Source organism: Diabrotica virgifera, chromosome 3 (assembly GCF_917563875.1).
Source record: "Diabrotica virgifera virgifera chromosome 3, PGI_DIABVI_V3a".
In the NCBI taxonomy this organism is placed as follows: Eukaryota; Metazoa; Arthropoda; class Insecta; order Coleoptera; family Chrysomelidae; genus Diabrotica; species Diabrotica virgifera.
In genome coordinates this window covers 30,792,155-30,807,286 of record NC_065445.1, presented here as the reverse complement: position 1 = coordinate 30,807,286, position 15,132 = coordinate 30,792,155, and the positions used below count along the sequence as shown (strand labels likewise).

At 30.6% G+C, this 15,132-nt stretch overlaps 2 protein-coding genes across 2 annotated transcripts in view; one reads left to right on the top strand and one right to left on the bottom strand.

Moving 5' to 3' along the window:
• The window catches only part of LOC114324245 (dipeptidase 1), a 996,635-nt gene that overhangs the window by 660,524 nt on the left and 320,979 nt on the right, over window positions 1–15,132 (bottom strand). Inside the window, exon 3 of the mRNA XM_050646393.1 lies at window positions 5,953–6,139. Within this exon, the coding sequence (XP_050502350.1) occupies window positions 5,953–6,139 (187 nt within the window). The remainder of the gene's footprint in view (window positions 1–5,952; window positions 6,140–15,132) is intronic.
• The window catches only part of LOC114324246 (glutathione hydrolase 1 proenzyme-like), a 189,562-nt gene that overhangs the window by 83,105 nt on the left and 91,325 nt on the right, over window positions 1–15,132 (top strand). The gene's annotated exons all lie outside the window — the stretch shown is intronic.

Here is a 15,132-nt window from a genome sequence, read left to right as displayed (position 1 = left end):
ACTTAAAAAATGATTAAAAATAATTAAAATAATTAATCGGGATGTTGCCCAACTATGTATTTGCCGAGTTGAAAATTTATAATAATTGCCTATTTCAAAATGCCCTTTTGAAATGCATTTTTCTTATGCACAAATGCAATTTCTATTTCTTATTCATTACGTTAGTTCAAAAAATTTCCTGACATTCTCACGAATTCAACATACCAAACTGCATTAAAATCCGTCTTACTGTGCCAAAATCGACAGTAAGGCCTTTTTTAGTGCTTCAATGCCTCGACTAATTAGTGTTTTTAGTAAATATATTTATTATAATTTTTGTGTCTTTGGATTTGTCTTCCTTAGGAGTAACATGAGTATTATTAAAACATTTTATTGTATATTTATTATACTTCACCTTGTCTGTTTGTTACCGTGAATTGTCATTGGGTACGTCCGAACCGATACAGACACAGTCCTCATAGCGTATTTGGTATAGCATTCGGCTAGAAATCGAGAGGTCTTGAGTTCGAATCCGGAGCAATCCTATACTTTATTTTTTATTTTTTTGAAAGCGGTAAAAATTAAAACAAACTGTTTAAAGTATATTTATTTTTAAGAAATCATATAATAGAAGTATATCTTCTTACGTGCGTACAAAGTGCACACACATTATTCTTTTTTGCTTACGTGGCTTAGAATTGATGCGAACCGCTGGTAGAATCATGGCTAAATATTAACAAAGGACACCGCACACATCTTATGGAAAATGTAATGTCACTCAAATGCAGTGAATTTAATTGAATAGATTGTCTCGAAATTATAATCATTTCATATCGTTGCGCCAAATAGATTTCGATTATTCTTCTTTTTCTTTTTCTTCTTTCTTTAATATAACTATGTCCTGTTTCTTCTGTTACAGTCTCTTCTGCGATCCGGAGCTCCAGCTCTCAAACCATCGTTTTTGGGTGTAGTCTTCCTATGGGTTGCTTGGTGTTCGGCCTCTGTATCTTCAATCATTTCGCCATACGTTCATGTTTCATCCGATCTATCTCTGAGTGTGATCCCTATTATGGAATTTAGGGTTTTCATCTCTGTTGTTATCCTTATTTGTTTGGTCTTTGTTGTCTCGTTTTGTCTCAGCTGCTTATGTCAGTACGAGTCTAACACATGTCTCATTATTGCGGACATTGCTTTCCGTGCTCATATATTTATTCAGCCAGATGATATTCCTCAGGAAACCAGATATTCTCTCAGGCTTGCGTTGCCTGCTGTTTTGTTTCTTGCCGCAGATGCCTTTCGTCTAGATATTTCCACACCCAGGTATTATTAATCCATTACTTGTTTGATTATATGATCATTCTATTAATTTACATCTAATTGGGTTCTTGGAAACTACCATCGATTGGGTTTTCTCTGTTGATAGTCTCAAGTTATACTCTTCGGCAATTATTTTAAATTTTTGTAGTAATCGTTTTAAGGGGTTACATAGGTCTTGCGGGTAAAAAAAGTGACTTTTTAAAAAAATTATACATATCTCGAAAACTAAAAATTATTTTTGTTCATAATTGGAACATGTAAAAGTATTGTACTTTAGGTACTCTAAAAGAAATTTTCAGCCAAAAATATTCATTTTTGTAGAGTTGACTGCAATTTTTCGACAACAGCCCTTTTTTGCGATGGGCAGCATAACTAAGTCCAGTCTCATCTGAAATCAAAAAATCAACATGTTTCTTGTAGTTTATACCTCTGGCTAGTGAATGAACGAAGGAATTAAAAAAAATGAAATTTGAAGATTTAACATAACACATTTACGGCCCCAATTTTTTCTCATTTTTTAAAAATGACCATTTTTAAAGTACAGTGGAACCTCGATAACTCGGATTAATCGGGACCGCGGCCGATCCGGGTTATCGAAAATCCGGGTTAGCCGGAGAATATGGTAAAAATTAATAAATAACCTCCATTATAATTACAAAAACACGAAACACATATGCACAGTACACATCTAAATTACGTATAGTTGTATAGAGTGTAGTTTTGTTCATTTCTTGGTAAAAAACTCAGTCATACTGTAGAGATGTACCGACACCATAATATGGTATCATAATATCATATTATGATGCTGCAATAAATTTATTTTAAAGATTCGCCTTTATCAATCCTACCTAATGTTTCTAGTTTCTTTTCCATTGTCACTACAACATTTTTACGTTTTGTTACCATTACGTAGACAAAAATCACGGAAACACAATCTGAAGCACGATTACAGAACGGAAGTGATTAATACGACTGTAATACTACACACAATACGGTCACAAGGAACAATGTTGTTATTTAAGAACAGACTAAGACCATTGTTTTAAAAAAGAATTTTTAAATAGTCACGTCTATTTTAAACAATGCTAAGACAGTTTGACATAAATAAAGGAAAAGGAATACAGACAGGTGCCTGTTCTTTCCGATAAGCCGAGACGGTCGCTCTGCCTGCCGCCGTGTGCATGAATCATTTTTACTATTGTATATTAGTTCAAATTACACAAATACACATTACCTCTCAAATATTATTTTGCCTACATACATTTTTATTTGATAAAATTGTTAAATCGTTTATTTGTTAAATTTTTGTCTGATGAAAATCGGTCCGGGTTAGCCGGACTTCCGGGTTATCGGGGGCCGACTTATCGGGGTTCCACTGTAGTTTTTTATAAAAAAAAAACAACTTCACACAGTAAAAATTTCTTCGCTCATTCACTAGCCAGAGGTATAAACTACAAGAAACTTTTTGATTTTTTGATTTCAGATGAGACTGGACTTAGTTTGTTATGCTGCCGACCGCAAAAAAGGGCTGTTGTCGAAAAATTGCAGTCGACTCTACTAAAATGAATATTTTTGGCATAAAAAATAATTTTTAGTTTTCGAGATATAACTTTTTTTAAAAGTCACTTTTTTTACCCGCAAGACCTATGTAACCCCTTAAGTCATCTTCGTTTTCGACTATAGCATCATCTACGTAGAAAATGATTTTTATGGTTCGGTTACCCAATCTGTATCCCTCATTAATTTTGTTAACACTAGCTATAACTTTCATCCATTATGAAATTAAATAGGCATTGGCTGAGGCTGTCACCTTGTCTAATGCCGACATTGATTTTGATTTCTTCCGTGAGCCCGTGTGTGTGAACTTTAATTGATAACGACATAAATTGATAAATCGCATTTTTGAAGTCCTTAAAACTCATATTTCTAAATACTATTAGTCTACTCACTATTGAAAACACCTTAACCAAGCATGAGCTAGACCGATTAGAGGTACTATTGATAGTGCAATCGCCGAAGCTTTTCACCTCCGATTTCGTTGAACCTCCATCGATTTTCATAAAAATTGGTGAGTAGTTAAAGGATAGCTCAAGGAACAAAGGTGACATGATGCCAACTTGCGCTGTTATCCTGGGGGTGGATGCCACCCCTTCTGGTCGGTGAAAATTATTTTACTAAAAATAATACCATAATTCGATAAAGAGACAAATTCCAAGCAAAATTTGTTATGTAAAGTTATTAATATAAATCAATACTTTTTGAGTTATTAAAGATCAAAGATTTTATTTTCTCATAAAAAATGCATGTTTTAAAGCGGTTTTTCACGTATAACTCAAAAACTGTAAGCTTTTTCAAAAAAGTTATTATTACCAAAATTGAAGATAATAAAAAACTGAATACACTCCTTAAAGAACTAAACTAATGTTAATTCGAAGTGAGTTGTGGGTAATTGAACGTATATTATTTTTCGACGGGTACCCAAGTCTAAGTAGTTAAGATTAAAATAACGGGAAAACGATACATTTTATGAAATATACTTATTAAATACTTATCAAAGCACTTCGGAATACCTATCAAATTAGCCCCAAAAGAAGTTCATAGCATCAAAATTAAGCAAGTTATGATGAAAATAAAAGAACCCTTTCGAACTTTTTAGGAAAAACTGAAAAATAAAACTTACACCATTTCCAAAAAAATTAAAATTTATAGTAATCCTTACGAGAATTTCTTTTTATTACCATAAGTAATGATTTCAACAATTTTGAATGGTTTAGAATGCACATTTTTGAAAAAAATATATAATTAAAAAAAAAACAAAATCTTTAAAATTATCGTAATTTTCTTTCTCTTTGATAATAACTCCAAAATTACGCAATACACGGAAAAACATTATATAACCAAATTTTACTTTTTTCTGTATCATATATTTTACCTGTTTTAATATTTCTCTACGGTAAAAATTAACCGAGATAGAAACGTTTAAAGCTTAAATTTTGCTGCGAGAACCGTGTAACCGGGGACATTTAACCTTTTATTTTTAAAAATGTTAGGGGTTTAAAAGGTTAATTTTAACGTGGTTTAATATAATTTTATATCAAAGAAAAATTTTAGAAACATAAATCTACACCTAAATAATAAGAGGATAGAACGAGTTCAGAATTATATCTATTTAGGAACAAACATTAGTGAAACAAACGATTATACCAATGAAATCCGAATTAGAATAGAAAAGGCTAGAAGTGCATTCACTAATATGAAACAAATATTATGTAGTAGAGACCTCAGCCTAAATCTTAGAAAGCGAGTACTAAAATGTTATGTATTTTCTGTTCTTTTGTATGGTGTAGATACATGGACTTTTAATAAACAATGCCTCAATAGATTGGAAGCATTTGAGATGTGGACATATCCAAGAATGCTGAGAATCTCCTGGAGAGACAGAATAACCAATGAGGAAGTACTAAGGAGGATACAGAACAGCAGGGAGGCACTGGATTCCATCAAAATAAGAAAACTTTAATACTTGGGTCATATGACACGTGGTGACAGATATGGACTCCTAAAATTAATTATGCAGGGAAAGATTCAAGGAAGGCGCAGCATAGGTAGGAGAACAATGTCCTGGATGAGAAATCTCAGAGAATGGTTTGGATGCAGCTCAACTGAAATCTTTCGGGCTGTAGTATCAAAAGTGAGAATAGCAATGATGATTGCCAACCTTCGTCTCGGAGATGGCACGTAAAGAAGGAGAATAGAACTTAGAATTAAATTTCAATTGGTTTTTAGATAAACCTGATATCATAAAAACTAACGGAGTTATTAAAAAAAAATACTATTTTTGGAAAAAATTTTAAAAGATAAGATTTGAAAAAATTTTGACCATGAATTTTAATGCTATGAACTTGTTCGGGGGCTCATTTGATAGATATTTTTAAGTACTTTGACAAACGTTTAATAAGTTTATGTTATAAAATGCATAATTTTCCCGTTATTTAAGCTTGAATACTTAGATTTGGGTATTCGCCGAAACAAAATATACATTAAATTACCTATAACTCACTTCTGTTTAACACAATAAGGTTTTTATAGTAAGGAGTTTATTTAGTTTTTTATGAGCTAAATTTTGTTAATAATAACTTTTTTGAAAAAACTTCTAGTTTTTGAGTTATTTATGAAAAATCGGTTAAAAACATGCATTTTCCTCACGAAAAATTAAAATCTTTGATCTTTAATAACTCAAAAAGTTTTGATTTATTTTATTAACTTTATTTAACAAATTTTGCTTAGAATATGTCGCTCTATCGAATTATGGGGTTATTTTTAATATAACAATTTTCACCACCGAGAAGGGGTGGCACCCACCCCCAGGGTAAAAGCGCAAGTTGGCACCATGTCACCTTTGTTTCTTGAGATATCCTCTAACCACTCACCAATTTTCATGCAAATCTATGGAGATTAAACGAAATCTGAGGTAATAACTCATATCCACCTTCAGTGACTGCACTATGACTTTGGTGTGCGTTGTCATTTATTATCTATAAGATAAGAGATCTTAATATCTACAAAATATTTATGAACTGCCGATTCACAAAATTGTTTTTTTCACTTTTTAACTCACGTACAGTGAAATACTTTCAGAGCTTTTTAAAAACTCACCTGAGCTGCGACGTGTCCTTGTTCTAACCTCACTAGATCTGTATGACTCCACGCGCTTGTCGACCATGGCGATACGTTTCTTAAATCTTCATTAAATTTAAAGTTCTTCAATTTGTTGTGAAGAAATTTCCTAATATTCCAAGGAAGATCGTTATGTCCGTCTATTAGAGGCACTTCTTGCAGTAACCTGTAAAATAAAAAATAAAGTTTTTTTTGTGTGAATTTGATGGCCTTAGCCGAGCCAATTAGCCAGACTTTTGTAATTTTAAAAACAAACAAATTTATTTTTTTAATCAGAGGAATTATTTCTGTATTTCTAACTCTAAATACACAACAAACTAACATGTTACAATGATTATCTGAATAATACACTGTTTTGGTTGTAAATATTTTTTTGCAATTATTTATTTTTTTTGTATTTTTTTTTATTATATTTTTAATTTCTTTATTATTATTATTATTTTTTTACCCGATTCAACGTCTCGGAGGTTTACATCTCCTTAGTTTTTTTTTCTTTTTCTTTGCTTCTTTTTCTCTTTTTTTTTCTTGTTCTTTTCTTTTTTCAATTATAATATACAATAATTACTTAAATCTACAGGGTTTAAAAAATAACAACAAAACAAACATGTCTATTTTGTTTTAACAAACATGCTTGCTTTGTTTTAGCAAAATTATTTAAATACAGGGTAAATTTGATTGCTACAATTTATATTTACAGTTTTTGATATGTTCGTAAATTGTTTTTAATGCATTAATAGTTCAGAGAAATAAGGAAAAAAATAGACTGTTGGTGACACAACCCCCTCCAGGCCGAAACCAAATTTTTTGAGTAGTGTGGACATCTATAATAATCACCTATATGTTTCCTGCAGCCGATTTTGATGATATACATAGTTATAAACAATTGAAATCAAAAAACGATAAATTTTCGCTTTTTCGTTTATTGCCAAATGGCTAAGCATTTTAAACAAATTTGGAAGTAAGAAGCTCATAAACCATATAAAAAACTTCAATATGGCTCCCGCTGAATACGTCTATCCTTATTGGTGGTTTAGAAAATTGCAAAATAATTCATAAATTTTGAGTTTATATAAATATTCATAACTTATGTAAAAATGAACCTAGAATCTTCTTGTTACACGGAATGCTGGGACTTCTGGTGCTTAAATTACATACTAAATTTCATAACAATTGGTCAAATAGTTTAAAAGTTATTTAATTATTATCCCAAATTAATTTATTTTGTAACACTATAAGTCAGAAAATGATGAAGTTACAGTAATACTTTGGATAGTTTATGAAGGAAGAAGATTTATACTAATAAATTAATTAAAAATAATGACAAAAAATAATTCTAAGTATCGCAAAATTATTTTGCAAGAACATGTCCATTTTTTGCTTATAAACAATTAGAATAACTTTTTAACCATTACGCGTAGAAAAATTATTTTTTCACATTTAGAAAGACTGAACTTTTATACAAATTTAAAAAAAGAAAAAATTGTCCTAGGACAATTAGGGACGAAGCTGCCGCCCCCCATTTTTTAATTCATAGCAGCTTTCTTTAAAGCAATTACGAAATCAAATCAGTCACATTGGAAAGAACATACTTCAGAGTTTACATGTACCAAATATAAAAATATTATATACTTTCAAACAAATCGTCCACAAAGCTTCAAAATGTGACCCTTAAAATCAGCCGGCCTCGAAACTTGAGAGATCGATGAGAAGGGGGAAGGAAATGTTAGCTGTATCTCTTGTTCTCGCCTATGAATTTCGACATTTCTTTTTTAATTTGTATGTACTTTTTGCGTACAGTACGAGTATGCATTATTTAAATAAATTAATTGTTATATACACCATCAAATTTCTTTAAACAATTTTTTTTCAATTTTTTTAAATAATATTTGAAGTAATTTTAATCACAAAACATACATATTTATGAATAATATAATAATACATAGTTTTTTATTAAACTTAGTAATAATTTAAAGTATGAAAAAACAAAATTATCCCATTCGATTGTTTCTAAAAATAGTATTGGTCTATGGAAATCAGAAAATCTCAAATAAACTAGGTTTTATTTTTTTAGTAAACATGCTATTAGATGAATGAAAAACTGAAGTTACAGAACCACCAAAAAAGAGATAAACGTAATTGATTGGGGTTGGAAATTAAGCTAAGAACCGTTAGTGCCGATCCGATTAACAGATCTTCTTTATATCAGATATTTTATTAAAAAAAAACTATCTGCTCTTGCAAAACTGGTTGACCGAGTACTTGTTAGTACAGAGATATAAATAGTTTATGGACTTCGATTATCAAAACCTCAATCTTTCTCTATTATCTATTTTGGAGTTTCTTTTTTAATCTGCATGTACTCTTTGCGTACGTTACGGATATTATGTTTTTTGATAATAAAGTGGTTATTTAATTAACTATGTAAATTTTGTAAACAATTTTTGGAAATTCTTTTACGATATTTTTAGGATGACTTTGTTGGCAATTATAGGAGTGGATCATATGCACTTGACTTTACAAAATCTTATAATAAATGGGTAACTGATAATTGTTACGTTTTTCATAAAAATACAAGTATTCCTAGATAAACCTCCTTTAATTTTATTTTAATAGTCTTGCTATCATACCAAAATGTATGAAATATATTTTGTTTTTTTACCATCTTAAAATTATAACTTTCAATGTTGTAAGATACAATTATTAAAATATTGTAGAAAATTTCTGAAAAAAATTTTGTTTTTTTTATCCACTCTCTAATTTTGTTACATTTCATTTTTCGTTTATCTAGTAGCATGTTTATCAAGAAATAAATCCTAGTTTATTTGAGATTGTTTATTTTCAATTTAATATTATAAGCCAATTTTAGATTTAGGAATGATTGAATAGGATTACTAATATAATAATAACAGGGTGTAACAAAGATACAGGTCATAAATTTAATCGCATATTCTGGGACCAAAAATAGTTCGATTAAACCTAACTTACCTTAGTACCTATAAATATGCACATAAAAAAGTTACAGCCCTTTGAATTTACAAAATGAAAATCGATTTTGTCCAATATATAGAAGAGATTTTTATTGAAAATAGACATGTGGTATTTTTATGGCAGGAGCATCTTACAAAAAAATTATAGTAAAATTTTGACACCCCATAAAAATTTTATGGGGGTTTTGTTCTTTTAAACCCCCAAAAACTTTTCTGTTCGTTCCAATTAAATTATTTATGTGGTACTATTAGTTAAACACAATGTTTTTAAAACTTTTTTGCCTCTTAGTACTTTTTCGAAAAGCCAGTTTTTATTGAGATATTTTAAATATTCGTCAAATCCACCACATATTTGTATAATATGGTTAAGTACGATTATGAAGACTTGGTAATCGTATGAAAATTTATTATTTATAATTTACATTTTTAGGCATATTTTGAACCATATTAAAAAAGAAGCCACATCTTGATAAAAGGTGCCTTATCGAAAAAATACTAAAAGACAAAAAATTTTAGAAACATTGTGTTTAACTAATGGTGCCGCAGTAATAGTTCAATTGGAACGTACACAAACATTTGGGGGGTGTAAAGGAACAAACCCCCATAAAATTTTTATGTAAACAAATTTAAAAAGAAGCCGCAACTCGATAAAAACTGCCTTATCGAAAAAATAGTAAGAGGCAAAAAAGTTTTAAAAACAGTGAGTTTAACTAATGGTACCACAATAATAATTTAATTGGGTTGTACACAAAAGTTTGGGGGGTTAAAGGGAACAGAACCCCCATAAAATTTTTATGGGTTGCAAAAATTTCACTATAATTTTTCTTCAGGATGTTCCTGTCATAAGAATGATACATGTCCATTTTCAATAAAAAAATCATCATCATACATCAAATATTATTAAAAAAATTGAAAAAAAATTGTTTAAACAAATTTGATGGTGTATATAACAATTAGTTTATTTAAATAACGCATATTCGTAACGTACGTAAAAAGTACATACAATTTAAAAAAAGAAACAACGAAATAAATAATCGAGAACCAGAGATACAGTTAACAGCTCCTTCCCCCCTCTCATCGCTATCCCAAGTTTCAACGCCGGCCGATTTTAAGGGCCATATTTTTAAGCTTTGTGGACGATTTCCTTGAAAGGAAATCTTTTGTATACTTGGTAAGTTAAAACTTTGAAGTATGTTCTTTCAAATTCGGCTGATTTTATTTCTTAATTGTTATAAACAAAGCTGCCGTGAATTAAAAAATGAAGGGGGCTAACTTTGTTCCTAATTGTCCTAGGACAATTGTTTTTCTTTCTAAATGTGTATAAAAATTTAGTCTTTCTAAATATGGAAAACTAATTTTTCTATGGTAACGGTTAAAAAGTTATTCTAATTGTTTATAAGCAAAAAATCGACATGTTCTTGCAAAATGATTTTGCACTATTTATAATTATCTTTTGTCTTTTTTTTTAAATGAAGTTAATAGCATAAATCTTCTTCTTTCATAATCTGTCCAAACTATTACTGTAACCTCATCGTTTTCCGACTTATAGTGTTGCAAAAAAAATTAATTTGGGATAAACAAATTAAATAACTATTAAACCATTTGACCAATTGCTTTGAAATTTAGAATATAATTTAAGCACCAGAAGTCTCAGCACTCCGTGTGATAAAAAAGTTCTTACTTAATTTTTACATACGTTATGAACATTTATAAAATCTCAAAATTTATGAATTTTTTTGCAATTTTCTAAGCAACAAATAAAGATAGACATATTTAGCGAACGCCATATTGAAGTTTTTCATATGATTTATCAGCTTTTTATTCTCAACTTTGTTTAAAGTGCTTCACTTTTTAGTAATAGACGAAAAAAGCGAAAATTTATCGTTTTTTGATCTTCATTTGTTTATAGCTATGTATATCATCAAAATCGGCTGCAGGAAACATATAGGTTATTAATATAGATGTCCATACTACTCAAAAAATTTGGTTTCGGCCTGGAGGGGGATGTGTCACGAGAAAAATCTTATTTCTCTGGACTATAATATCTTCAGACAAAATCGAATTGTTCAGGTAGACGGGAAGTGGAATTTTTAATATATTAAGATTATCGTAAAATTTGTTTATATTTACTGAATGATGTGAACATTCGAGGAGAATATGTACTAGATCACCTTATTTTCCACACTCAGAGTTAGACGACTCTGTGAGACCCAAACTGTAAAAGTGTACATATGAAGGGGGGTAAGAGCGTGATTACAGATCAATCTATTTATGACTATTATGAAATGGCGATTTGATACAGAATGAAACCATCTTTTAATGATAACTTCAGGCTGCATTTATTTATATTTACTTCCAGTTCTCGTGTTTCGATAACACGTTTGCCAATTTTCTTTCTGGTGTCGTCTACTAATCATGTCAATGTCCGAAATGGGTAGTAAGTTCATGGGTTTTTTTGTAAGTTTTTTTGCCTATTTCTAGGGCGGATTTGGCTAGCCTGTCTACTATTTTGTTACCCCTAATGCCTGCGTGTCAAAATAACTCCATGCGTTTTAAAAAATTAATTAAAAATAAAGTTAAAAATAAAATAAAAAGAATAACTCCTCAATTAAATTTTTTATATTTTTTTCACGTTTTGTATGATTAAAAAATAATTCTCAGGGCAATTTTAACCCTCCACCCTATTTCCCCCATTCAGGATCAAAAACGATATTTGTTCGTTTTTATTTTGTTTAGGTTTAATGTAATCAACTTACAAATTAAAAAAAATTTTGTTCCCTTTTACTTTTATAAAACAGTCCATTTTTATAGACCAGTACGTTAAATGTAGGAACATAACCTCAAAATGCATTTTGTGAGAAAAAAGTGCATGACTTTTTTTTGGAACGACTAACAACTCTATTTTTTTTTATTTATACAGGGTGTCCAGAAACTCTACCGACAAACTAAGACAGGAGATTCTTCAGATAATTTTAAGATAATTTAACCCAATTCACTTAGTCCGAAAATGCTTCCTAAGGGAGCTAGAGCTCTTTGAAGATGGCGTCATGTAATTAGTTTTTCTTAAATACCTCCAGAACGCTTCTATTTAGAAAAACGAAAATTTGTATGCGTACTTACTTTCCAGAAATAAATCGATTCCATCCATTGCGAATTTCTACTACCGGTCATAAGCGCCCGTTTTGGGTAGGTCAACGGTTATTTTATCGCCTAACTTTTTTGTCTTTAATTTTTAAGCATTTATGACACTGGATTATTAAATTGGGAAGTATTTTAGTACTAAAAGGGACTATTGTTTTAAATCGGTAGGACACACCGCTTTCTAGGAAAATCGATTTGAAAACTTTTCGCTTTTTGAATTAAAAAAAAAATCAAAAAAAAAACTGTTTAGAAAGACGAAAATTGGTACATTTATTTATACTCCAGAGATAAATCGATTTCATTAATTGCGAATTTCTAGTACTGCTCATAGGCGTCCGTTTTGGGTAGGTCAACAGTTATTTTATAGCATAACTTTTTTGTCTTGAATTTTTGAACATTTTTGACATTAGATTATTAAATTATGAGGTATTCGAGTACTAAAAGTTACTCCTACTTTATGTTGGTAAAATACTTCGTTTTTTGTTGAAAAGTTCTTTCAATTTTTTTTCAAATTCCAAAAACGAAGAACTTTCAAATCGATTTTTCTAGAAAACGGTGTGTCCTACCGACTTAAATCAAGAGTACCTTTTAGTACTAGAATACCTCACAATTTAATAATCCGGTGTCAAAAATGCATAAAAGTTAAGGACAAAAAAGTTATGCGATAAAATACCCGTTGCTCTACCCAAAATGCGCGCCTATGACCGGTACTAGAAATTTGCAATGAATGGAATCGATTCATCTCTGAAAAGTAAATAAGCATACCAATTTTCGTTTTTCTAAATGAAAGCGTTCTGGAGGTATTTAAGAAAAACTAATTTCATGACGCCATCTTCAAAGAGCTCTAGCTCCCTTAAGAAGCATTTTCGGACTAAGTGAATTGGGTTAAATTGTCTTAAAATTATCTGAGAAATCTCCTGTCTTCGTTTGTCGGTAGAGTTTCTGGACACCCTGTATATTTTATCAAAAACTATATTCCTACTTTTTTTCAGATTTTTCCGTAAGGTGCGCCACCGGAAAAACTGTTTTTGAAGGGGTTTTTGGGATTTTTCCTATTTGTATAGATCTCAAAATAGATAAAATCAAGGTTTTTTATAGGTTATATATACAATTTAAAGTAACTGAGCCCTAAAAACGAAAAATCTCAGATACAGGATCCACCATTTTATTAAAAATTAAAATGGCAAATTATTATTTAAATCTGAAAACTTTTCTTGTTATAGATTCCTGAAAAGATCAGAAAGAAATTTCCTAGTACTCTGTATCTGAGATACTCTGGATTTTAAACGATCTTTGAAATTCCACATAAATAGATTAGGTCTGGATCCCGCGTATGAAAAAAAGTTGGTTAATAGCAAGCTGAAAATTTATTAAGAGCTTAAGGGTGTCCAGTCGGACAAACTTTGACGTATGGGAACACTGGAACAGGGGAAGTTTTAATTGTGGAATAGGTTAAAAATTTGGAACGTTAGACCACGAAAACGTCCCATGCATTTTGTCGGACAGAACTTCCAATTGATTTGTTACCCTTTCATTAAACTTTCATGCAAAAATCAGACTGCTATTTGTCACCTGTCATAATTCCTGTCATTTGAAATGTTCTAGGTGTTCCACTCATTAAAATGCCCAGTTGGTGATAAATAGCAGTCTGATTTTTGCAGGACAGTTTAATGAAAGGGTAACAAATTAATTGGAAATTCTTTCCGACAAAATACATGGGACGTTTTCGTAGTCAGACCTTCCAAATTTATAATCTGTTCCACAATTAAAACTTCCCCTGTTCCAGTGTTCCTAACATCAAAGTCTGTCACACTAGACACCCTTAAGCTATTATCAAATTTTCAGCTTGCTACTAATCAACTTTTTTTCATACGCGAGATCCAGACCTAGATGGTTTGGCTTCGTTTTGCTTCAGAGGTGTGCACGCTAGTTCTACTGAGCAAGTCTGTAAGGCAGAAACAGCTGTCTATGGTTTTTGCATCCCTCTGAATCTAAAGGCATAAACTGTCTTTTTCTTTTCTTTTCTATCTTTACTCAAATTTGAGTAATAGGAAATTTCTTCCTGACCTTTTCCTAGACGAATGAAAACGGAATGTGACTGCATATCGTAGAGTCCATTTAGTTTTCACAAGTTTCACAAGAAGAAGAGTTTAAGATTTAAATAATTATTTATCATTTTTATTTTTATTATAATGGTGGATTCTATATCAGGGGCTTTTCGTTTTTATTTATAAAAATTTTTATTTAAAAAAAACTCACACAAATTTGATTGTCTTAGCACATTTTTGAAATGCAAAAAAGACGGCAGATCAAACAAAAACAATAAGTTTAAGAATAATGTTGAAACTCTCTTCTTCAGTTAGTTCCATTAGTAAATTTTCGACAATATAATATAAGTATTCTACGTCTAATATATTTCTACGTACCTATAATATAATAAATTTTACGTCAGATTTTAAAAGTTCACATTGAGGTTTAATATGCTCTGCCATATTCGGGACGCATAATTAAAGATTCCAACTATATTATTCTTTGAAGTTCAGTTTTGTCTTTTGGCCTTTCCAATTTACAAAGAGATTCAACTCTATCTGGGTCTATTTCCATACCATTCTCTGAAAATACTTGTCCCATAAATTTTACTTGCCTCTGGAAGTATTGAAATTTTTCTTTATTGAATTTGGCACCGGTTTCTTTGGCTCTTTTTATCACTTGTGCAACTACTGCTTTATCGTGTTCCTCTTTATCTCGGCCAACTACTATCATGTCGTCATGTAAGATCTGAACATTTTCTAAGTCTCAAAATTTTCTTTCAACTTGTTCCTGAAATAAGTCTTGGGAGTTTGAAAGCCCATAAGGCAGAACTACATATCTGTAGATACCAAAAGGTGTATGTAGCAAAACTACATTTCCAAGAGGAGATCTCATCTAATTCTAAGTGGTGGTACTCTTCAGCCAAATAAAATACAGTGATAATTTTTTTCAGATATATTTGGGTGACCTAATATACCTACGTCACTACGTGAGTCGTTTT